We start from the raw sequence: 26,142 nt of genomic DNA, 5'->3' as shown, positions 1-26,142 counted from the left end.
TGTGCAATTAAAGCAGCTGGTTATCACCTCTAAAGCCCTAAACCAGGGATGACCGACCTGAGGCTCTACAGCTGTGGGAATACAACTTCCATCATCCACATCCACAATGGCCAACAGCCAGGCATGATGGGAACAACAGCTAATGGGCATCAGGTTCACCAACCCTGCCCTAAATGGCTTACTTAGCACCGCAAATATCAACTTTGCCCTTATTATTCACCTTACCTGCTAAGCTGATCTGGTCTAGTTCTTTTGCACATCCTACCATTTTATGAAGTACAATTGCCAGGATTGTATGAGAGGGATTTTTCTGTAGTGGCACCTAGAATGCGGATTTCTCTGCCCCAGGAAATTAGTTTGGCTCCATTTTTGCCAGCATTATGCAGATGACTGAAAATGGTATTGAGCAAACTTTTGATTTATCTGATGCTTAGTCATGTTGATCAATTTGTTTTTATTGAATTTTGAGTGTTTATATTGCATAATTTGGCCCCCGTTATGGAAGTTGCCTTGAGTGTTTTCCTTTTGGAATTGAAAACAGGAGCCAAAAATGTTCTAATAAATAAATAAGTTGTAGCAATTCAGTTCAAACACAGGCTTCTTGGAACCCTATTGGATCCAATAACCTTCCCAGGCGGACCATTCTAATGGGCCCCTTACCCCTGCGAAGGTGGATGTGACTGTGAGTCCAACCTTAACCAGATGGTGGTCCATCCATGATAATGGGGAAATCACAGGAGTGATTTCAGCTAATAGATTTCTGACTTCCCTTCCCCTGTAATGACATGCTGACCTACCAACTTTTCTTCCTCTATTCCCCACCACCACCGGAATAGCCACCCCCAGTCAGTGGACACCCCCACCATCTCCCCATCCCCTGACACATCTGAAACACCCAGGATCCAAAAACAACAGAAGCCAAAATATATCACCAGGACCTTGGCCTTGTTGCCCACCGAGGTGGCTCCCCCAAAGGGGCAATCTCCTTTGGTGTCGCCCCTTCGGTAGCAACCTCGGCAGTGGTAGGCCCACCACCACAGGCCAGAAGTCCTTTTATAAGCCCAGAAAGATGGCTAATCTGGGCAGCTGACCTTCAAGAACTGCTGACTCACCACCTCTGGTTCCGATCCCACACAGACTCACCTGCAGGGCAACATTCTCAGCCCCACACATTAGGGGGCACTCAGGCTGGCAAGCTGACAACAGCAGACAACAACTACACAGGCTTTCACCACTGGGAAGCCGCTGTCTCTTGGAAGCAGATGTTAAAGCCTTCTCCTCCCTACAAGGCTTCTGGCAACTGAGGCAAGACTCCTGTGATTTCCCCATTGTCATGGACAGACCACCATCTGGTTAAGGTTGGACTCACAGTCACACCCCACCTTCACAGGGGCAAGGGGCCTATTAGAATGGTCTGCCCAAGAAGGTTATTGGATCCAATAGGGTTCCAAGAAGCCTTGGAGGGATTTAGTGTTGGCTCTGCCGGTGATCCTGTTGATGCCTTGGTGGAGAACTGGAACAGTAAGCTCACCAGGGCAGTAGACATGATCGCACCTAAGCGTACTCTCTGACCTACTTCAAAATTGGCCCCTTGGTATACAGAAAAGCTACGGGGGCTGGAACGGCAGGGTAGATGACTGGAGCACAAGTAGAAGAAGACTCAACTTGAATCTGACAGATTATAACATAGAGCATATTTGAAGATCTATGCTCTGGCTGTACGGGTGGGAAAGAAACGATTCTTTTTGGCCCGTATTGCATCCGCAAGTTCACATCCGGTGGAGTTGTTCAGGGTTGTGAGAGGGCTAGTGGGTGCCTCTCCTCCCTTGAATCAGAATTTGGAACCATCTATTACCTGCTGTGACGTGTTTAATGATTTTTGTGTGGATAAAATCTCTCTTATTCGAGCGACTTGGATTTAGACCCCCAAATTACTGCAGTGTCTGAATCGGAGATGTTCAGTCACTCTTCCTATGTGGTTAGGCTGGATCAGTTTCAGTTTGTGGCTCGTGAGGATGTGGACAAGCTGCTTGGAGTGATGCGGTCTACCAACTGTTCTCTTGACCCTTGCCCGACGTGGCTAATACTATCTGGCAGGGAGGTTGTCGTAGAAGGCCTGGTAGAGATCATAAATGCTTCTCTGAGGGAGGGCAGGATGCCTCCTTGCCTTGAGGAGGCAATTATTAGACCACTTCTGAAGAAGCCTGCCTTGGATTCCTCAGAGTTGAGTAACTATAGGCCTGTCTCAAACCTTCCATGGCTGGGCAAGGTAATTGAGAGGGTAGTGGCCTCCCAACTCCAGGCAGTCTTGGATGAAACTGATTATCTAGACCCATTTTAGGCCGGCTTTCAGGTGGGCTATGGGGTGGAGACTGCCTTGGTCGGCCTGATGGATCTCCAATTGGCATTTGACAGAGGGAATGTGACTCTGTTGGTCCTTTTGGACCTCTCGGCGGCTTTCGATACTATAGACCGTAGTATCCTTCTGGAGCGTCTGAGGGGGTTGGGGGTGGGAGGCACTGCTTTGCAGTGGTTCCACCCTTAGCTTGAGCACATTCCAGATGGTGTCCCTTGGGGACTGTTTTTCTTCAAAAACTGAACTTCGGTATGGTTTCTCTCAGGGCTCCGTATTGTCTCCGATGTTGTTTAACATCTACATCAAACCGCTGGGAGAGAGCATCAGGAGATTTGGTGCAGGATGTTGTCAGTATGCTGATGATACCCAAATCTATTTCTCCATGTCATCATCATCAGGAGAAGGCATAACCACCCTAAATGCCTGCCTGGAGGGAGTGATGGGCTGGATGAGAGGTAACAAGCTGCGGTTGAATCCAGATAAGACGGTGGTACTTATTGTGTGGGGCGGGAACTTGGGAGGTCATTTTGATCTGCCTTTTCTGGATGGGGTCACACTTCCCCAGAAGGAACAGTTACGCTGTCTGGGGGTGCTTCTGGACACAAAACCTGGTGTGCCAGGTTGAGGCAGTGGACAGAAGTGCCTTTTATCAGCTTTGGCTGATACGCCAGCTGTGTCCATTTCTTGAGATAAATGACCTCAGAACAGTCACCTCTAGACTTGACTACCGCAATGCGCACTATGTGGAGCTGCCTTTGTATGTAGTCTGGAAACTGCAGCTAATCCAGAATGTGGTGGCCAGATTGGTCTCTGGGTCATCTCAGAGATATCATATCACTCCTATCTTAAAAGTTCTACACTGGCTGCCAGTAAGTTTCCGGGCAGAGTACAAGGTTTGGGATATAACCTATAAAGCCCTAAACAGCTTGGGCCCTGGGTATTTAAGAGAACGTCTTCTTCACTATGAACCACACCACCCATTGAGATCATCTGTAGAGGTTTGTCTGCAGTTGCCACTGGCCCGTCTGGTGGCTACTTAGGGATGGGCCTTCTCCATTGCTGCGCCAAGGCTTTGGAACACACTTCCTGCTGAAATAAGAGGCTCCCCATCTCTTACAACTTTAAAAAAGGCAGTCAAGACGCATTTGTTCACCCAGTCTTCCAATTAGACATTGTTTTAACTGTGTTTTAATAGTTTTATCATTTTAAATTTTAATGTGCTCATCTTTTTATTGGTTTCTATTGTCTTGTAAATCGCCCAGAGAACCCATGTTTTCAGCGGTATAAAATGTAATAAATAAATAAATACATACATACATACATAAATAAATAACTACAAAAATCTCACGATCTGTGCTCAGTTTTCAGCAATATTACTTTTAGAAGGGCATTCATTTTTGTTGGAAATTCTCTGTGGTGAGAGAATCGCTTTCTCATTATAGCAGAGTGCACAGAGGCACAACACAGCGGATTTAGTTAAGCATGCGTGTATGCTGAGAGTAAAGTAACTTGGAGCCAATTCATAGTTTCAAATCAATATAAAAGGCATTTATTAAGGAACTCCATTCTAAATAGGAAAGTGAGGAGTTAGGATATCTAATCTATCTATCCAGCTGTATGCAGATGGATTCTGCATCTTCTCTGCACATATGGTGCAGGGAGAGAGGCTTGCCATGTTGCAAGGTAGAAGGGCAGGTAGGAAGAGAGAGAGAGAGGAAGTAGGAAGTTAGTCCCTAAGAGTAGCAATCTACATATCAAAGGGATAGCATCAGAGCAGTGGAGAAGTGATGACCAATGTCTTGACCCTCTAGCCCTCTGACTTACTAGTCTGTCCTCCACTGTCTGAGACAAAGAGATAGCGCAAAGTCCTTTAACTTCCAACAATTTTTGCATTGTCTTTATTTATGACAAGTTGTTGCTATTGTTTTGCTGCATTTGCTACAGAACATTTAATCAAGAAGTAACTGGTACATAAAAAATATAGAGGTACAAATAGGTATATTTTCCATAATGCTTTAGGCCTCCCACTCCAATGAAATTCTACTTAACATAACTAAGAATGACTGAAATAATCTCATACTAAATTAATAAAAAACTCCCCCCAAATACTTGTTCTTACCAAAAATGCTGGAGCTCTTTAATGACCAAGCTAAGATTAAAGGATATATTTGTATATTAAATTATTGATAACTAAAAGTTTAGAACATGGGACATAGTTACTGCTGTGACTTTTTACTACTTTCTTCAGAAGCAGTTGAAGCACTAGAGAGAGTGGATTTTGATGATACTTTGTTTCTTCTTAGTAGTTTCCTCTGCAAAACATTTCCTAATTGAATTTCATACATTTGTATAACAAATCCCACAAAGATAGTAGCTCCTATTGAAATCATTGAAATTGAGATGACAAGATATTGTCCTGGGAAAGCCAATGGAGCATCATCAACATAAATCTGCAACAAAAATATTATTATATTTCCAAGAGTTGATGGCCTTCAAAGACAGAGTACTAACTTATGATTGTTAAATATTATTATCAGGATACTGGAAATGTTGTCAGTAATAACAGGAGGACGCAAATATAAGTGGTGGGGTATTTTCCAAACCCTGGAAGAGCCAATGTAGTGCAAAATCTGAGGCTGCAATCCCATAAACATTTACTTGGGAATATGCCTCATTGAATTTAATGGGACATTTATCTGAATAAATACACATAGGATTGAACTCTGAATTGCACATAGATCACAGTCTTCTCTTGTACTTGTAGTTTGTGGCAGACAATTACATTATTATGTAGCTCATTACATAAAATACTTTCTTCAGAGATAAACTCATTTTACTTGTGTACAACGTGTTTGGCAGATGCCTGCTGAACTTAATCAAGAGGGCTTTAAACTAATTCCTGGAGAAAAAGACAAGAATCTGAAGGTTTCTTCAGATAAGTACTAAATAGATAAGTACTAAAGTCAGTGACTTGTGTGCTATAGGAGCAATTTGAGGAGCTGAGGGTTTGCCTAGCAAATTCCATAATAAAACAACAGGAGATATATTGGAGTATAATATCCATGATGTTCAAACTTCAATGTTGATACATTTACAAACAGAATATAAGAAATAAACCTCTTAAGACAGGAAGGTTAACACGACCTGATAGTTAACAAAGACTTGGACGGATGAAACCCAGAACTGGATTGTCTTAAAAAATACATAGATGCAACAGAAAGGAAGGAAGAATAGCATTATATATCAAATGGAGAAATAAATAAAATGGGGCCAGAGTCTACTAAAATTGCCATACTAAGGAGATGATATGGATGATGTTTTCCTGAAATCTATTCGATAAGTTTCAAGAAAACAAGAATTAGTACTAACAGGGGACTTTAACTACCCTGATATGTGTTGAGAGACAAATCTTGCTAATCACAAAATCTCTGCAGATTCTCTACATGCCTTGATGAGACACCTTTTTTATGGTTGTTACATGGTGCTATGCTATGGCATTACTAAAATAAATTTTATATATATTATACCTGAAATTCATCAAATAAGTTACAAAAGGAGACTGCAGGAACAGTTGATACCCGGAAATGGAAAAGCTCAGATCCCTGTTGAAAAGGAAATAACTAATCATGTATAGTAACATTATTGTCATTCAAGAAATACAGTTTACATCCTTGGAAATTAATAGGATCTAGTAGCTTTTTCCTGTATGAATTGAATGGAAACTTAGGAATGGAAAGGTAATTGCGTAAAAGGCAATTTTGAGTTTGGCATAATACAGCCTAGATGCTGCAGCAGCAGCAGCATAATGCACTTAATATTTTAAAACTCCTGGATCTGATAACTTATCTGAAGGGAATCCATTTATGTCATGGATGTCAAAAAAGGAAATATCACCTCAGTGATGCCAGCCCTCAGCAGAATGACTCTCCTTGCTGTTTCCCTCAATCTGAAGTTACAATTTACATGAGGTTTGGGGGTGGGGGAAATGGCATAATTGAATGCTCTTTCATATAAAAATTTCCTGCACACAGAAAATTAAATGTCAAGGAGAGAAGATCTAGCCTCACCTGGGATGCTCGTTTTCCTATACATTTGATTTTTGTTTCACCCCAATGTATCTTATACATGTGTAACTACGGAATGGCCATGCCAAATATGAGATAATGGATTGTATATATTTGAACTGAATAATACTTAAAAAAAATGTTTACAGAGTATTAGTTCAGAGGAGTTTTGGTACGCATGTTTTGGTGTTGTCTAAAATATGTATTTTATATGAAACTTACATGTATACTTATAGTGAGACCATCTGGATTATACAACGTTGTGTTGAGTTTATGTGCCAAATATTCTCTCATTTTTATCACACTTGATGTTACATCGGAACCTGAAAAATAAGTAGCACAGTCCTTCAGTGGTACTTGCATATTTCTCCAATCTCAACATTTCAGTGAGGACTGAATCCTATAAAGTCCTCTTTATAGGAGTCTAGTGACCCCTGCTAACTGAGCAAAGAGATGCCTATTAAAGTGGTGATTCTCTTAATTTTAGCAGGAGGAGAGCACCCAGCCCTATCCAGCCCCAGCACAGCATCCCTCTAGTGGCTGATGCTGGTATCTGCCTTGTTTCTTTTTAGATTGTGAGCCCTTTGGGAACAGGGGACCATCTTATTTATGTATTATTTATTTTTCTGTGTAAACCGCTTTGAGAACTTTGGTCGAAGAAAGGTATATAAATATTCATAGTAGCAGTAGTAGTAAAGCAAGGATGGATCATCCAAGCAGATGTCACAATAGGGTATACTTTAGCTCAGATCTGAGATGGATCGCAGACATGTCATCATGAACTAGAGTTGCATAGGCTCAGTTCAGTTTATTTATAGTCATTGACCAGGGAAATATATACATAGAGCTCAAACAGTAACAATAGCAAATCCAGCTATTTGTAGACCTTATGGAGTCGAGCTATACAGATACACTCTTCAAATTCTAATGGCAATGAGACAGAACTTATCAACAGCATAAGTAATTTTGTCATCGCTATTAGATGAAAGATAGCTATCATAGTATTCATCCAGGCATCCAGGGTAATTTGCTAGGAGGGGCACTATTAGTTCATAGTGAGTGTCCCTATAGTAGCACATTTGGTAGTGTCTCAATAACACCTCTTGCAAGGACAAAACCGCTGCACGTAAGGGACTTGTTTTGATCCTGCCTTCAAACACAGCAGAAGGTAAAACATGCTAGTGTGAAGGTCCTGCAGTATTTTGCTACTGTAAGCTTATCTAAGTTTTTAGCAGGTTTCATATTCAATAGTTCGTTACCCACCATTAATCTCCTTGATATAAAACTTCTCTCGGATTGCCATGGTACGTCACAGATTCTTGCTTGATCAAGTGCTTGATCGAGATTCATAGCCAACAATGACTGTGGAGCAAACCCATAGTTTTTAATGGGTTTTATGGCCTTCTTTGTCATGGACCCTGCCACCTGTTACGATCTTCTGGAGAGGTCCGGTTATGGTTTCCTCCGGCTTGTCTGGTGGCGACCCTCGAACGGGCTTTCTCTGTGGCTGCCCCAGGGCTTTGGAATATGCTTCCCATTGAAAGAAGAGCATCTCCTTCTCTGTTTGTTTTCAGGAAGTCGCTCAAGACTCACCTGTTCTCACAGGCTTTTAATTAGAATTAATTTTAATAATTTGTTTAGTAACTGTCTTATTGTGTTTTGTAGATTTTAATCAGTGACTTTTACATTGTTTTAAACATTGTACACCACCTAGAGATGTACATATCAGGTGGCATTAAAATATGATAAATAAATAATAAATAGGAAAACAATTTCCTTTATAAGTTCCAATTTGGAAGTGAATTTATCTGCTAACATGATCAGTAACAATCCAGTAGGATTAAGATTGTGAATAAAAATTTAAATATTAAAAGCCAGATTTTAGACTCAACATTTATCAGACTTGCCTCCACTCTCAGAGCTGCATTAGAGATGCTTCGTGGTACTTGAAATAGCTTTCTAAGAAATTTAGATTGGACAGCTTCTGTGGCTTGGATGTTAGGATAAAGGCTGAGGTGTGCTACATAGAGCAAATAAGTTGTTGTTGTTGTTGTTATTATTATTATGTATTTTATTTCCATACCGCCCTTCCAAAAATGGCTCAGGGCGGTTTACACAGAGAAATAATAAATAAGATAAGATGGATCCCTGTCCCCAAAGGGCTCACAATCTAAAAGAAACATAAGATAGATACCAGCAACAGTCACTGGAGGTACAGTGCTGGGGGTGGATAGGGCTAGTTACTCTCCCCTTGCTAAAGAAAGAGAATCACCGCATTAAAAGGAGCCTCTTTGCCAAGTTAGCAAGGCTGAGCTGTGAACCATAGAGCAAATTAATTAACACCTGACCTCAAAGTCTTATGACTGCTGGGATAAAAAATCCTCTTCAAGAGTAGAAAAATGCCACTATTGCCAGTGATGACCTTTGAGTATTTTGTATTACATATTCCTGATGCATTCGATGACTAACGGGGAATGAAATACAATACCTAAGTACTTATAATAACTGACCTGCTAAGTACTTATAATAACTGACCTGCTTATAATAACTGACCTGCTTATGCCCTTCAATAGACCAACACAAGAATTTGGGGCACTTAGCAAACCTCATAATCTGTGTTTTAGAGTAATTAATCAGCACAGCCAAATCTTTACAGTAAGAAGTGAGGGAATTAAGCGCTCTTCTCAGGCCAGTAGGAGTCTGCGATAGTATTACAGTATCATCTATGTACAAAAGCATTTCTAAGGGTTTAGAAGCTAATATTGGAGAATGAAAGTCTGAATGAGTCAGAGAGGCAAACATAGATTTTATATAAAAATTAAATAACAGAGCCAGTATACATCCTTGCTTCACGCCTCTGTTTGATGGAATGTCTTTAGAGAGATAACCTGCTGCATTGCACCTAACTTTCAAATAGGTGTTCTGATGCTATTTATATACTAACAAAAGTAAGTGGCGATCAATAGTGGATGCTTGAAGTTTAGAACACAGCTTCTCCCTAGATACTGAATCAAATGCAGATTGAAGGTCAGTGTAAAGGGCCCTTTTTGGCTTATTTAGGATATTTTGCTATCAGATACTGTAGAATCAAGAGCTGAGACAGTGGTGAATAACCAGGCCTAAAACCAGCCTGTTCTGGTGCTAGAATATTTTCAGAGTCTATCCAATCTAGCAATCTTTCACATAAATGCCTAGGATAGATCTTACTTATTATGCTCAAAAGGCTTATCGGTCGATAAGTGGCAGGAACATCTCTTTCCCTTTTTTTTGTAAATGGTGACAATGATAGCAATACTCCAGTTGATGCTGACGGATCAATAAAAGTGAATAGTGATGCCAAAACAGGGACCCACCATTCAATATTATTTTTAATAAACTCTGAGAGAATACGATTATAGCCTGGGACCTTTCCCGGCTTCAGCTGTTTTACCAAATTTGAAATCTTGGCTGTTGTTACTGGAGGCCATTCTGAAAGCAAGTCAGCAGTTAGATCTAAACTAAAAAGGTGATTTCCCTCTCTTTGGGTGTCATCTTGGTGCCCTTGGTGCTGTTTCAAACAGAAATGTCAAATATATGGAAATAGTTTTTAAAGATTCAGGAAGCTGTGCAATCTTTGAGCCCCTCACCCCGCCACAGCTCAGGGAAGCTCCTTCGTCTTGTATTTATTAGTACATTAGGAACAAGGGAGCTATGTGATACCTGAGCCTGTCTGAAAAAGCTACGGCTAAGGCAGAGTGATTCCCTTTGTAAACCCCTTCCCACAGCCCATACAAGTATAGGCAGGGAAGTAGGGCATTGTTACTGATTATATATGCTGGGGAAAGGATTACAGAGAGCATGCAAAGGAATTTTGCCTGAACTTCATCAAACTCGGAGCAGAGTTCCCTTGCTCCTAAAACCTGAGAGCTTCCTGAGTGTGCCCTGTGAGCTAGCCTGTGAAGGTATTGGCACAGTTCTTTCTAGTGATCAGGACTTGGAAGAAAAATAAGCAAAATTTAAAGGGGAATTGAAACGTATGGGGGGATATGAAAGTGCTTTTCAACAATAATCCAAGTGAAAATGAAAGTCGTTGTTTCTCAGCTTTAAAATACCATCTTCCTTTTTAAGTGAATATAAGGCAAGGTGGTGGTGGGGGAATCCCCCCAAAATACAAATAAAATCCAAAATAATTCCTCAGGAGGAATACTTCTGAATCGCAACATTATTCTGGCCCCTACCTGAAATTTCCCAGTTTGTTCTATTGTTGACTTCTATGACTGTGATATAATAAGGAGTTGATAGGTTTGTAGATCCACTTTCATCTTGCACAGTGAAACTGAGGGGAAGTTTTGATACTGGAAATTTCATTCGTAGAACCTAAAGATAAAAGTTATATAGAGATGTTTCATATTACAATAATGATGCTCATTGCAGGTATAACTTCGATTCTGCAAGTTTTCAAATGGGACTACTTGTCTTTGCACCATCTGTGTTAGTCCACACTAAATGGGTTACACATCTGATCTGAGGCAACTTAGAGTAAAAAGTAGAAGTACTGACTGACAAGATTTTCAACCTACCACTTCCATAACTATCCACTACAGGGATCTTGTGGACTTCAAAGGAAGCTCCGACACTGCCCTGAACCAGCCAGCGTTTCAGTGAATACTTCTACTTTTTATCCAAAACAGATCTCCAATTTCATTGCCACTCTGCAGATGGCAAAAATAGTTTCGCCCCCCAACTCCCACCAAATTCAAAGCTACAGTTCTATACAGCTGAATTTTCAATTCACCATTAATTATGTATCATCTTGTGGCATGTGACCCTTACCTTTTCCTTACAATCTGAAAAAGCAACAGAAAATGACAGCTTCATATTGTCCGTACATCCACATTCGCTCCTATTTCTCTTGTTAGCACATTGTTTGTATCGTCCTGAAGTCTGCAGAAACAGAATAGTGAAGCTGAAAATAATTCTGGACTCTGGCCTAGGCAGCAGCTATTAAAACATCATTGTTACAACAGAGACTTATGGGTGGTGGGATGGGATGTTAAGAGTCCTCTGCATGCAAATTTGGTGGGGAAAGACAGTTTGAATAGACACTATATTTCTAAAAGTGAGGACAGGGTAAAATATGGAAGAGATTTGGCCTTTTGGCAAGGAGACAGCATGATATGGAGCTGGATGAGAGAAAGCATTCTCCTGAGTGAGCTACAAAGGAGTTGATGGGATATTGAGACTCCTGAGTGAAAGCGAAGATAGGAGCAAGGGATTTTGGCAACGGAGCTTTCTTCCTGTTTTGTGGTCTTTCCCTTTGCCCTCCTCCCATCATTTCTGTCTGTTTTATATTGTAGACTTCAAGACTATTTTTTAAAATATATTTGAAAAGTGGTGAAGTACAAATAATCAGCATTTTTTCTCATCAACCCCAAACACTACTTCTAAATGCTTTACTATCATTAGCAACTGCATGCTCCGAGTAAAAGATACCTAATTTAATTACACTTACAGTAAATATATACTGCTTTTCAACAAGAACAAAAATGTCAGAGCAGTTTACGTAGCAAAATAAAAATAAAATAAAAAGATGGCTTCCTGACTGCAAGGGGCTCACAATCTAAAATGAGACACAAGAGAGACACCAGAAACAGCCAAGGAGACAGGCTGTGCTGGGGTTGTATAGGGTCAGTTGCTCTTCCCATGCTAAATGTAAGGGAGCCACCACTTTAAAAAGGTGTTTCTTTGTCCAGCCAGCAAGAGATAACTTCTTGAGGCTATTGATGGCTTACCTTAGAGAGCGCCTTCTTTGGTATGATCCCAATCGCTCGTTGAGGTCATCTGGAGAGGTCCGTCTCCAGTTGCCACCGGTACATCTGGTGGTGACTCGTAATCGGGCCTTTTCTGCAGCTGCTCTGGCAGATATCTGCAGTTTAGGCTCGCTGTCGGCCTTTAAGAGAGTCCTAAAAACCTATTTATTTGGCCTGGCCTTCCAAGGCTTATAAAGTGTTGTTTTTTAAAGTATTTTAATTGGTTTTAAATAGTTTTAATAATTTTTGAAGTGTTTTAACATTGTTTTAATTGTGGCTTTTATGTCTTTTTAAAAGTTATTGTACACCGCCCAGAGCCTCTGGATGGGGCGGTTTATAAATGTAATAAATAAATTAATAAATAAATATTTTCATGATCGGCTAAAATCGAGCTAGGGGAGCCTAGCCTGATTTTAGCAGACCGTGAGAGCTGTTGCCTCAAAGCGGATCATCTGCTTCAGAAGCCCTCCCCTTAGCCCAGGTTAGCAGAGCGAGTGCTCCGCTAACCAGTGTTCTTTTGTTGTCTGTTGCCATGGTGTGGCTCTGTGCCGCGGCAACACATGAGTAGACCCCCGCTGGGAGGTTGCAAGCAGCCCCCGGGGCTCAGGGGTCGCTCCAGGATGCCGTGCACACTAGCGCGGGGCATCCTGGAACTTCTGGGGGCCACGGGGCCCCGATCCCCACAGCCCCTGCTGGCTCCATGATGGAGCCGGCAGTCGTGCGGGTGGTCGATCTGACCACCCAGGCCTGCCTGGGGATTGTCTGTGAGGAGAGCGGGCTAAGTCCTGCTCTCCTCGCTAACCCACTCCGGCGAGTCTCACCAATCGTGAGACTCGCCTCCTTATCTTTCCAAATGGATGCAAAAAGAGAATGTAAGCACTGGCTGATATGGTAAAGAAAATTACTCAAAGTAGTCCCGTTGAAATTAAAATGACAAGTTACTAATTTGAGTAATCTTCTTCATCAAGTTAGCTACTAACTACCATTAAATGACTGTATCCAAGTAATGTTCTGTGTCACCATAGGCACAACTATACCACTCAGGACTTTAAAATAACTAGTTTGGGGGTGGCAAGTAACATTATTAGGAGAGCAAAGATTTTGCTATACAGTACATTAAATACTTATAGAAAGAAGTAAAGTAATTTGTGTCATTAAATTTGTATACTGCCTAATAAGAGTCTCCCCATCTCTAACAACTTTGAAAAGGCAGTCAAGACGCATTTGTTCACCCAGGCTTTTAATTAGATATTGCTTTAATTGTGTTTTCAATAGTTTTAACATTTTAAATTGTTGTAATGTTTTAATCTTTTTATCTGTTGTTTTTATTGTTTTGTTGTAAACTGCCCAGAGACTTGCTTTTTGGGCGGTATACAAATGTGCTTGCTAAACAAATAAATAAATAATAATGGAAAAAAATTCAAATATCTCTAGCAAGTTGCGTTAATAGGTATTTAACTTATTGATGTGTTTGTTGTGCCCAGAAGCAAATTTATCTACAACTTTCTTCAGATTAAGCTACTTTTGACAACTCCCTCCCACCAATACTCATGATAACAAGTTCCTTAACCAGTCATTTGTCATGTGATTCTTCAAACAATTTTTTACTTGTCAAAGGTATGCAGACATTACTTCACATGTGTTAGAAGTGAAGGACTCTGCGCTGTCTCATGTCTCAATAACAGAGGGGGACAGATTAGTGAATCAGAGGGCTAGAGGAGTCAAGACATTAGTCATCCCTTCTCTACTGCTCTGACACTATCCCTTTGATATGTAGATTGCTACTCTCAGGGACTTCCATTCTTCCTGCTGCTTCCTCTTTCCCTTTCTTCTCCCTTGCAACACCCGCGTTCCTCTCTCCCTGCACCATGTGTGCAGAGATACAGAAACCATCCCTCTGCATCCAGATAGCTAGCTAGATTGGAGATCCTATCTCTCCACTTTACCATCTAGAATGGAGTTCACCAATAAAGACTCCTTATATTGATTTGAAACTATGAACTGGCTCCAAGTTTCTTTTACTCTCAACATACATGCATGCCTAGGCAGACTCCGCTGTGTTGTGCCTCAGTGCACTCTGCTGTAATAGAAGGGTATCTCTTACCAGAGAGAATTCCCAACAACATGCAACCCTTCATGTAAGAATACTCACACCAATCACATATAATTTGTGTAGTTATCCTGTCTAAGATCTTGTGGCAATAAAAACTGGGTGGGAAGAGATATCAGTACCAGGCCAGCTGCAAGGGAGATGACCCTACACACATAGTCTCACTCCTCCCAGTTCCTGGCAAGTCAGTCCTCCCAGTTCCTGGCAAGGTTACCAGCCTACCTGGCTGCTTCTGCTGCTTATTGTGGGGTATAGTTGTAAGTGAATGAGGTGTCTTTAAAAATGGAGGCCTTTTAAAATAATTAATTCAAGCTACAGAAAAACAGGTTGCTTACCTTTAACAGGTGATCTGGTAGTGATCCACTAACATTCATAAAAGTGGGTGCTGTGCCTTTTATGTGCGTAACACTTCGGGTAGAAGTTGTTTGCTGCTCACAGTGGCGATCAACCGCCTACTGTGTGCTTTGCGCCTGCTCATAGCGGCGGTTTGGCGCCTCGCAGTTCAGTTGCTTGTTGGCCGCTCCAGTGCAGCCATTAGCTGAATCTTATGCAGATAGACTAAATGTTTGCAGTAGCTGTTGCGGGGACAGATGGGAGGGTTTTATGAATTTTATTGGATCACTACCAAATCACCTGTTACAAGTAAGCAACCTGTTTATCTGGATCATGATCAGGTAACATCCATAAAAGTGGGTGACTCATGAGCTTCACTACTCCTGGAGGTGGGAGCAGCCAGTTATTGCAAAACGCGCTTTAGTACATCCCTCCCCAAATTTGCTGCCTCTGTAGAGTGGAGGTCCACCAAATATTGTTTCACAAACGTCTCTTCCAAGCCCATGTTGCAGCCACGCATATGTCCTTGAAATTTATTCCTGATAAATGTGCTGCTGAGGACACAGATGCCCTTGTAGAGTGCGCCTTCACAGCTTTAGGAGGATCCACCTTCTGCACCTTGTAAGCCAGGTAGATCATCTCATGGAGAGGAGAGCTGGTCTTGTGGTAGCAAGCATGACTTGTCCCCATAGCTAAGCAGGGTCTGCCCTGGTTACATCTGAATGGGAGACTAGAAGTGTGAGCATTGTAAGACATTCCCCTCAGGGGATGAAGCTGCTCTGGGAAGAGCAGAAGGTTTCAAGTTCCCTCCCTGGCTTCTCCAAGATAGGGCTGAGAGAGATTCCTGCCTGCAACCTTGGTGAAGCTGCTGCCAGTCTGTGAAGACAATACTGAGCTAGATAGACCAATGGTCTGATTCAGTATATGGCAGTTTCCTATGTTCCTATGTTCCTACTAGCCAATGAGAGTGTCTTTGTCTTGAAACAGGATGTTCCTCATCCTTTTGTTTATAAGTGACTAATAGTCATCTTGTCCTCCTTATCAATGCAGATGTTCTAATGCAGATGTTGAAATGCAGATGTTCAAACATAGCGAATGCAGATGTTCACTACGTGGGGCTGCTTTTGTACATAGTTTGGAAGCTTCAGTTAGTTCAAAATGCGGCAGCCAGATTGGTCTCTGGGGCAACTCGGAGAGACCATATTATGCCTGTTTTGAAACAGTTACATTGGCTGCCAATATGTTCCCAGGCAAAATACAAAGTGCTGGTTATTACCTCTAAAGCTCTGAATGGTTTAGGTCCAGGTTACCTTATAGAGCTCCCTCTTCTGCATGATCCCCGCCACATGTCATCTGAGGAGATCCATCTCCAGTTACCACTGGTACGTCTGGTGGTGACTTAGAGGTGGGGCTTCTCTGTATCTGCTCCTGGGCTGTGGAATGCACTCCCTAAAGAAATACATTATCTGAATTCATTATTGGCCTTCAGGAGAGTCCTCAAATCTGTTTGGCCTGGCCTTCCAGGGTTTTTTAATTGTTGTAAATGTTTTGAATCTGCTGTAACTTGGTTTTCCAGGGTTTTTAAACTGTGTTGAATGTTTTGTTAATTGTTTTATGGTGTTTTATAGTCTCTGTTTTTAACTGTTAATTGATTTTAATTGTTTTGTTTTAATCTAAACCACCCTGAGCCATTTTTGGAAGGGTGGTATAGAAATCAAATAACTAACTAACTAACTAACTAATTAACTAACTAAATAAATAAATAAAACAGAAGATCATTTTGCACATCCAGGCTCTGCATTGCCCACTCCAGAGGGGTTTCTGGATATTGGAAAAATTGTGGTTAACACAGTGAAGCTCTTCTCATGATCAGTGAGAAGAGCTTTGGGGCTAACTGCAGGGAGAGCAAGCTTAGCCCACTCTCCCAGCAGCCGAGCAGCCGCTCGTAGCTGGGCAGCCAGATTGGCTGCTCACAGAGCCGGCAGGGGCGGCAGGGACCGGCGGCCGCATGGCCCCCGGAAGTTCCAGGATGCCCTGCGTGAGTGTGTGGGGCATTCTGGAGAGACCCCCGGTTGGGTGGTCCACTCGTGTGTTGCCACATGCCACGGCAACACATGAGCAAAAAGCTGTGGTTAATGGAGCGCTTGCTCCATTAACCTCATCTTAGGGGAGGAGTAGTTAGGCGGGCTAGCCACCTTGGGAGCACCGGGCTTGCCTGTGAGCCAGGTGTTTCCCACGATCCCTGGAAAGTGGGCTATGCTCCCTTAGCCCTCTTTTCAGTGATCGTGAGAATAGCTTCAGTATCTTGGTTCATGTAAAAATCTGAGACAACCTTAGTCCTGAACTCTGGGTCTAACTGCATCACAACCTTGTCATCATGGATCTTAGTGTACGGTTAGTGTATCGCTAACATTTTGTTTCCAGTCAAGAACAAGCACATCTGCCATCTCAGCGATTTGGAGATGATTAGATTTCATTTCCTCCATCTAGGATATAGAAGCTTCTGCCGGAACATCATCTTTAGGGTCTGAGTTACAACACATTGATTCCATGACTGAGTCAGATTCGTAGTCGTCCTCTGAGGATACAGGATCTGCAGAATATGCACCAGGCTTTCCCAAAGATGATGAGCGGGAGCTGGAACCAACACCCTTACTGGGTCTCGAGCCCGTAGCAGCCTTGGATGTTGTTTAAGATTATGTTCATGTACTTCCAGTACAAACTGTTCTGTTTGTATCACATTCTGTACAAATCTGTGTTGACATTGAAGTCTTTTGCAGTAGCTTCAGAGTCAACAGCTGGACAGCTGTCTGCACACTTGTGTCCTGAATCAGATGGGACACTCTTATAGACTGTTGTTCAACAGGTCCTGGAATAGAAGTTTTCACTGCAGCATCCTGGTTCACAACCCTCAGGGGTGACATTTGAGTGGCAGTCTGTACTGTACTAGCTGATTCAGCAAATGGCAGAGACGTATCTAGGGAAAACACTGCCTAGGGCAAGCACTGAAATTGTGCCCCCTGTCCAAACATCTGACACCCATCTTTCAGATAACTTTACCATAATATCAGCTGAAAAATGCAAGTCAAGCTTGTTAATCTTTTAATATTTCAAAAACTATTTAGCCGTGGACGTAGCCAGAACAAAAATTCTGGAAAACTACAAATTTCAGTATGCTGGGGCTCATGAAATACCCAAAAACTCTGTGGAGGTGTACTTGGAAAACTAAACAGAAGTGCCTGTCTAATTCTCTGCTATGCATTGTAGCATCACTATTACATAAGTTTTAGAAATAAATGGCGAATTTGACTTTTCCCAGATACTCTGAAAATAATTAAAGGATATGCAGAATAAACTGTGTCACTGCTTGGAATATACTCTAGTATTTCAGAAAGACAGTTAAAATGAGAGAAAGAGAGCAAGAAACTCCCAGTGGGTCTTAATACTAAGGATTTCACACTGATTCAAAGACAAACTCACCATTCCCCCTCCCACCACGCCTCTTAATTCACCACCGCAGCCCATCCTGGGCTGATTTTTGGGCCTGTTTGGGCCTGCAAAGATCGGCGTGGTGGCCATTTTGGAGGCTGCAATGCATGCTCAAATGACCTCTGTGAGATCTGGCAAGGCCTAGAGCCTCGCAGGGACCATTTGAGCATGTGCTGTGGCCATTTTTAAAATAGATATATTCTTTTAAATGGCCACTAAAAACAAAATGGCCACCACACAAGCTCAAATGGTCTCTGCAAGGCCTGGCATGGCCTAAGGCCTCGCAGAGGCCATTTGAGCATGCGCAGTGGACATTTTGTTTTCGGTGGCCTTAAAAAAAAATATTAAGAAATGGCGGCCCCTTTCAAGTGGCGCCTGGGGCACGTGCCCTGCCTGCCCCACCCTAGATATGCCCCTGGCAAATGGCACCTTGAAGTAAAGCAGCTTTCACTGCTTCTCCTCCCACGGCTCTATTTTTGACCTTTAGACAGCAAGTCTAGGTCACAGAAGAGGGGTGCTGAGACGCCTAATTGCCGGGGCTGCTTTTTGAGGTACTTGGGATCTCTGAAGATTCTGGGGAGTCTCGGAGCAAACCCAGAAGAGGCAACTATGCTCCAAGCTCCCATGGGTGATCTGGAGCTGTGGAAGTGTTTACAGAGGCTGCCGCTGTAAGTTAAGAACTCTTTAAACTTAACTGCAATTAATTATTGGCTTCAGTTTTTTCTCTATTTCATCATTCAGGACTTAATTACCTGTAGAACATAGAGTTTAAAGCTCAAAGCCTTCTCTCTTTCTTTTTATTTTGGACTCACCCCATTTTAATCTTCACTTTCTTTTTAATAAAGAAACAAACATCATGTCCTTGAAAGTTTTGTTTTTGGACATTCCCTCTAAACAAAGATTATCAGAGCCTATTAGAAACTACTTGTGAGAGGCTATTTATGTGATTTATGGTTTTACTGCCTGGTTAAATTCCATACTCGGCTGCAACTCTGGGAAAGAGCACTCTTTCTCCCTTTTGCTTTCTGTACTTTGTGGAGTGATCATATCCAGTTTTTCTTTTCTTTTCTTTTTTTAACTTTGAAATTTGACGAGTAGATTACAAATGGGAGAATTTATGGACTAAATCTATGGATTAAAAAGAGTGGAATGCAGCCAGAAAAGCCTGGTTGAGTTGAAGGCTGAGGTGGATTATAAATTACTAAATGAAGTTCTTGGCTTTGAATGTTTGGCTTTCTGTGTTTGAGCTTTCAACCACTGGAACAATCTTAGTAAACAGTTTTGCCAGAGGGTGTAGGAATCTGCCTCTTCACTTAGTTTGACAGAAGTGTCGAATGTCAGTTTTTCACATCTGGAACTTCTTTGTTTTTGTTTTGTACACACATGGCTGGAGTATTTTTGTAATGAGTGGCTGCCACAAGAGGGAGTCTGGAGATCACTCTCTCTTTGAGGAATCTATATTCCTGAGTGCTTCCGAACATTGGCTGGAATATCCACGAGGGGGAGTTTCAAGATTTCCTTTGCGAGGACTGAAGATTTGAGATGAACATTGAAGCAAGGTTTTGGAATGAAGGTCATATCTTTAGTGCTTAGCCTCTGATTTTATTCCATCCCATTTTGTGTTTTATGTTCCATATAATTGATTGACATGTGGAATTATCTCCAGATAGCCCTTTTCTTTTGTTGTTTTTTCTTTCTTTAAGTGGACAGATAAATTTTTGAGAGAGAATTCTTATCCATCTGCATCAAAGCTTTCTGTGTAACCTGATGTTTTAAATTTGGGAAATTAGGAAAAATTATTAAATTAGGGAATTTAATGCAGAATTCTTGTACAAATATTTTTTTCTTTCTATATCTTTTTAGGATTAGCACTTGATTAACTTGGCTGTTCCTGATATTGGAATAGTGGCAACTTAATATAATATAGAGGTTAATTTTTTTTTAATGTTGTTCCTATAAATGCCTAGTGAAATTAGCTTTTACCACTGAGTTTTTCAGGTATTTTCTCTTTTAATGAGAAAATATTTGAGCAGAAGCGTACCTGTTCCATATACCAGGAAAATGGGTAAGAAAAAGACAGGGAAAAGAGATGACAAAGGAGATGATGATTCTGAAGGTGCCGAAGGTTAAAATCAACAAGAAGGCTTACAGGCTCCTTGAGATACGATTTCGCTTTCACAATTACGAGAAATCTTTGCCACGGAATTACACAGTGCAATTCAGAAGATTGAGAAAACTACCCAGCAAATTGAACGGAAATTAGATTCCTTTCAGTCAGAAGTTAAGTCTAGATTTGACATGGTAGAAAAGAAAATAGTCAATCATGATCAATGTTTAGACACGATGGCAGAGACTCAGAAGGAATTTGTAATCAAAACGACTGCACGAGAATTCGAATGTAAAAGACTTGATCATTGAGTTCAGATTTTAAAACTTCAATCTCATTCCTGTAATTTGAAATTCCATGGTGTGGGCAAAGAGCTGGGAAAGGAGAATCTAGAAAAAGAGATCCAAGTTCTTCTATTGCAATCTTTGGAACTTGATTCAGAAGACTCCCTTGATATCTGAGAGATTTATAGAGTGAATTCTAGATACACTCAAGAAAAGAATTTACCAAGAGACATAGTGATAAAATTTGCAAATAAAAGGACCAAGGAAACAATCTTTCATACGCATAGAGATTCCCTGTTGAAACTTGAAGGTAAACAGTTTGAAATTTTACCAGATGTTCCTGCTGATATTTTAAGAAAACTTCAGGAATTAAAATTTTTGACAGTTGTTTTCCAGGAACGAGGGATTAAATATAGATGGGCAGTACCTTTTTGTCTGGAGGTTTTTATGGATCAAGGGAAGGTGCAGATATATACGACAGAGGATGCTAAGTGTCTACTGGTTTCTCTGAATGTGACAAATACTTTGACTGTGCCAGCAAAAATCCAAAAGGGACCAATCCAACCAATCTGAAGACCTAAAATGGGATCAAGCCTCAGCTTTTTAGAAAGAAAGACAAAGAAAAAGTCAAAACTATAATAATTACTTAGAATGATGGGTGAATTAAAAATATTTAATGTAAATGTTAATGGCTTGAATAGCCAGTTTAAAAGGGGAAACAATCTTTTTGAAATAAATAAATAACAACAACAACAACATTTTATATCCCGCTCTTCCTCCAAGGAGCCCAGAGCGGTGCACTACATACTTAAGTTTCTCTTTCACAACAACGCTGTGAAGTAGGTTAGGCTGAGAGAGAAGTGACTGGCCCAGAGTCACCCAGCTAGTATAATGGCTGAATGGGGATTTGAACTCGGGTCTCACCGGTCCTATTCCAGCACTCTAGCCACTACACCACGCTGGCTCACAAACTGAAAATTGAAAAAAGAAAAAGCAGATATCATTTCCCTTCAAGAAACACACATTAAGACTAGTAATGCCAATTTACTGGACTGTAAATTTCTTGGTCAAAGTTATGTAGCCACCAGGGATAAGAAACAAAATGGAGTGGCAATTTATATTAAGAATTTGTCATGGCTCTTGGAAGAACAAATTCAAGATAAAGCTGGCAGATATATTATTCTGAAGTTCCAAACCCAACAACAAAAAACCCCCATGATTGCCTCAATTTATGAGCCAAATGACAATAAAATTGGATTTTTTGAGTAATTTTTTCAGTCACTGCTTGAGATAGCTGAAGGAAAAATCTTAGTGATGGGAGATTGGAATGCAGTTTTCTCACCAGCTCTTGACAAAACAGGAGGATACAAGAAGAATTCTGGCAAATTGCCAAAAAATGTGTTTGATTATATGGCACTCCTGTCTTTAGAAGATGTATGGTGATATAAACATCCCTTGGAGAAGGGCTATACATTTTCCCCTCAACTACATCAAACATATTTGAGAATCGATATGTGTTTGACTTCAAAATCTGCATTATCGAGACTGATTGAAGTGGAGGTCGCACGGTTAACATATGCAGATCACAATCCATTGATCATTATGTTTAATAAGGAACCTACCAGTCCAAGATGATGGAGACTGAATAATCTTCTGTTACTGCAGGAAGAGGTTACCCATCCCCATTTTCCCCCAACCAACAACTGCAGTAATCACTGCCACTTGATTTAATGTGAATGCCTGAGTGTACTCTCCCTTCTTCCTAATACCTTCCTCTCCTTTACAGCAGCAATAGCTGCTGTGTAACACACATACCCTTCTCTAGATCCTTGGTGCTGAGCTGATAATGCAGAGGAAGCAGAAGCAGAAATAAGGAAAAGGCATTTGAGTATTGTAAACATTCTATAGAGTTCCTACAGCACTCCGTGTTAAGAGCATAAAGTACTGTAGACACTCTATAGAACATCTACAGTATTCTGATGCACTTCCCTCATTTCTTCTTCAGTTCCTTATTATCATTATTACTGCTAGGGGAGGAGGCAGTAGCAACAGAAAGAAAAAGGAGGAGGTGGTAGTCTGGAGGGAGGGACCAAGTGGTTGCAAAAAATGGTTTGGATGGGGTAGTGGTGGCAGAGGACGTCAGATGAGCCAGTGGGGGGGGGCACCCCAATAATTCACCACTTGAAATGGCCATGAGAGAACTGGTTCCATTCGGCAAATAAAATATAGCATTTTAACTGTTGTATTAACACCGCAGCAATAACAAAGTCCTGATCACCCTGTAAAGCAGACAGGTATCTGCATTTGTATTTTATTTATTTTTATTTATTTTATTTAATATTTATTTAATACATTTCTATACTGCCAAAAACACAAGTTCTCTAGGCGGTTTACAAAACAGTAAAAACAGTCAATAAAATATTCAAATATTTCAACAATTAAAATTAAAAAGTTAAAACTATTAAAACACAATTAAAACAGTATCTAATTAAAGGCCTGGGTGAACAAATGCATCTTGACTGCCCTTTAAAAAGTTGTAAGAGATGGGGAGAACCTTATTTCAGCAGGAAGTGTGTTACAAAGCCTCAGGGCAGCAATGGAGAAGGCCCTTCCCCGGGTAGCCACCAGACGAGCTGGTGGCAATTGCAGACAAACCTCTCCAGTTGATCTCAATGGGTGGTGTGGTTCATAGCGAAGAAGACATTCTCTTAAATACCCAGGGCCCAAGCTGTTTAGGGCTATATAGGTTATAACCCAAACCTTGTACTCTGCCTGGAAACTTACCGGCAGCCAGTGTAGATGTTTTAAGATAGGAGTCATATGGTCTCTCCGAGATGACCCAGAGACAAATCTGGCCACTGCATTCTGGACGAACTGCAGTTTCTGGACTATGTACAAATGCAGCCCAACATAGAGCTCATTGCAGTAGTCAAGTCTGGAGGTGACCAGCTGATGTACTACTGTTCTGAGGTCATTTATCTCAAGAAATGGACACAGCTGGCGTATCAGCCGAAGCTGATAAAAGGCACCTCTGTCCACTGCCTCAACCTCGGAAACCAGGGAGAGTTTTGTGTCCAGAAGTATCCCTAGACTGTGTACCTGTTCCTTCTGGGGAAGTATGACCACATCCAGAAATGGCAGATCAAAATCACCTCCCAAGTTCCAACTCTGCACAATAAATACCTCTGTCTTATCTGGATTCAGTCTCAGCTTGTTACCTCTCATCCAGCCCATCACTCCCTCCAGGCAGGCATTTAGAGAGGTTATGCCTTCTCCTGATGATGCTGACATGGAGAAATAGATTTGGGTGTCATCAACTTACTGACAACACCCTGCACCAAATCTCCTGATGATCTCTCCCAGCGGTTTCTTGGAGATGTTAAACAACATTGGAGACAATATGGAGCCCTGAGGTACACCATATTGAAGTTCAGTTTTTGAAGAAAAACAGTCCCCAAGGGACACCATCTGGAATGTGCTCAAGATAAGGGTGGAACCACTGCAAAGCAGTGCCTCCCACCCCCAACCCCCTCAGACGCTCCAGAAGGATACTACGGTCTATAGTATCGAAAGCCACCGAGAGGTCCAAAAGGACCAACAGAGTCACATTCCCTCTGTCAAATGCCAATTGGAGATCCATCAGGCCGACCAAGGCAGTCTCCACCCCATAGCCCACCTGAAAGCCGGCCTAAAATGGGTCTAGATAATCAGTTTCATCCAAGACTGCCTGGAGTTGGGAGGCCACTACCCTCTCAATTACCTTGCCCAGCCATGGAAGGTTTGAGACAGGCCTATAGTTACTCAACTCTGAGGAATCCAAGGCAGGCTTCTTCAGAAGTGGTCTAATAATTGCCTCCTCAAGGCAAGGAGGCATCCTGCCCTCCCTCAGAGAAGCATTTATGATCTCTACCAGGCCTTCTACGACAACCTCCCTGCCAGATAGTATTAGCCACGTCGGGCAAGGGTCAAGAGAACAGGTGGTAGACCGCATCACTCCAAGCAGCTTGTCCACATCCTCACGAGCCACAAACTGAAACTGATCCAGCCTAACCACATAGGAAGAGTGACTGAACATCTCCGATTCACACTGCAGTAATTGTGGTGTCTAAATCTAAGTCGGCCAGAATACGAGAGATTTTATCCACAAAGAAATCATTAAACACATCACAGCAGGTAATAGATGGTTCCAAATTCTGATTCAAGGGAGGAGGGGCACTCACTAGCCCTCTCACAACCCTGGGCAACTCCACTGGACGTGAACTTGCAGATGCAATACGGGCCAAAAAGAATCGCTTCTTTGCTGCCTGTATTGCCAGAGCATAGATCTTCAAATGTGCTCTATGTTATAATCTGTCAGATTCGAGTCGAGTCTTCCTCCACTTGTGCTCTAGTCATCTACCTCGCTGCTTCAGCCCCCGTAGTTTTTCTGTATACCAAGGGGCCGATTTTGAAGCGGGTCGGAGAGGACGCTTAGGTGCGATCATATCTACTGCCCTGGTGAGCTTACTGTTCCAGTTCTCCACCAAGGCATCAACAGGATCACCGGCAGAGCCAACACTAAATCCCTCCAAGGCTTCTTGGAACCCTATTGGATCCAATAACCTTCTTGAGCGGACCATTCTAATAGGCCCCTTGCCCCTGTGAAGGTGGGGTGTGACTGTGAGTCCAACATTAACCAGATGGTGGTCCGTCCATGACAATGGAGTCCCCACCCATGGAACCCCACCCTGATCACAGTGAAATACCAGATCAAGCGTGCGACCTGCAATGTGTGTCAGTCCGAGACTCTTTGGGATAGGCTCATGGTTGTCATGGCCTCTATGAACTCCTGAGCCGCCCCAGACAAATTGGTCTCATAGTGGACATTGAAGTCCCCCAGCACCACAAGCCTGGGAGACTCCAACGCTAAACCCGAGACCAAGTCCGTCAGCTTTGTTAGGGACTCCATTGGTCAGTGGGGTGATCAGTACCAGAGAGAAGTCTCAGTCTACCCCTGGTCCCAGTCTATCCCTGGGACCAGGGATATGTATGAGGCTAACAAAGGCTGAGTCTTTAAAAAGGTGTGAGAAGAATGTCTGCACTCTGGACCCAATTGTGTTGAGGAGTGTACACACAAGCTTTGGGGCTAAAGAGAACATCAGATGTATAACAATACTATCTTCCTTATATAGCATTGTTTTTGTTTAAGATTAATGAGCATATTTGACTGCAAGGTACAGAAAAGTGATAGCAGTTTTTAAAAAGTGGATGTCCTCCAAAGTTCTATGGGATCAGCTATCAAGACTTACTTTTGATCTTCGAAAATAATCTCTCATTCTAGGTTTGCTAGGGTCAGCATTATAAAAGTTTTCTGTGAGTGGGACAGAAATTCCCAATGCAGATGGTGGCCTGTAGTTCACCTGTGCAAGAACAAACAAAGACAACAGGCAGCCACTCAATACCATCACCCTTTTGCTCATCACTAGTTCCACTGATTACATGCCCCACGATTGGACAGGCACATCAGGGAGATTCGCAGACTACTCCTATAAATATACTTGACCTACAGCCGGGCACCTAGGAAATTACTACCAGATCTCATTAGCAACCTATGTCCCTTACAAGAAAGCT

General features: G+C 41.9%; 1 protein-coding gene across 12 annotated transcripts in view; it reads right to left on the bottom strand.

Annotated features, from left to right (window-relative positions):
* Nucleotides 1–4,225: 4,225 nt before the first annotated feature.
* The window catches only part of LOC128334054 (cation channel sperm-associated auxiliary subunit beta-like), a 178,015-nt gene continuing 156,098 nt past the window's right edge, over nt 4,226–26,142 (bottom strand). For 11 of the 12 annotated variants that reach the window (XM_053270302.1, XM_053270324.1, XM_053270343.1 and 8 more), the window contains 6 exons: nt 25,821–25,931; nt 11,233–11,343; nt 10,638–10,776; nt 6,643–6,743; nt 5,884–5,958; nt 4,226–4,806 (listed from right to left, as the gene is read on the bottom strand). In XM_053270302.1, coding sequence (XP_053126277.1) covers nt 4,573–4,806; nt 5,884–5,958; nt 6,643–6,743; nt 10,638–10,776; nt 11,233–11,343; nt 25,821–25,931 — 771 coding nt within the window. In that variant the 3' untranslated portion in view covers nt 4,226–4,572. The remainder of the gene's footprint in view (nt 4,807–5,883; nt 5,959–6,642; nt 6,744–10,637; nt 10,777–11,232; nt 11,344–25,820; nt 25,932–26,142) is intronic. The other variant, XM_053270325.1, reaches the window with a different exon arrangement.

This window comes from Hemicordylus capensis, chromosome 1 (genome assembly GCF_027244095.1).
Source record: "Hemicordylus capensis ecotype Gifberg chromosome 1, rHemCap1.1.pri, whole genome shotgun sequence".
Classification (NCBI taxonomy): Eukaryota; Metazoa; Chordata; class Lepidosauria; order Squamata; family Cordylidae; genus Hemicordylus; species Hemicordylus capensis.
Note: the sequence above shows the minus strand (reverse complement) of the source record. Positions and strands in the feature narration are given on the sequence as shown.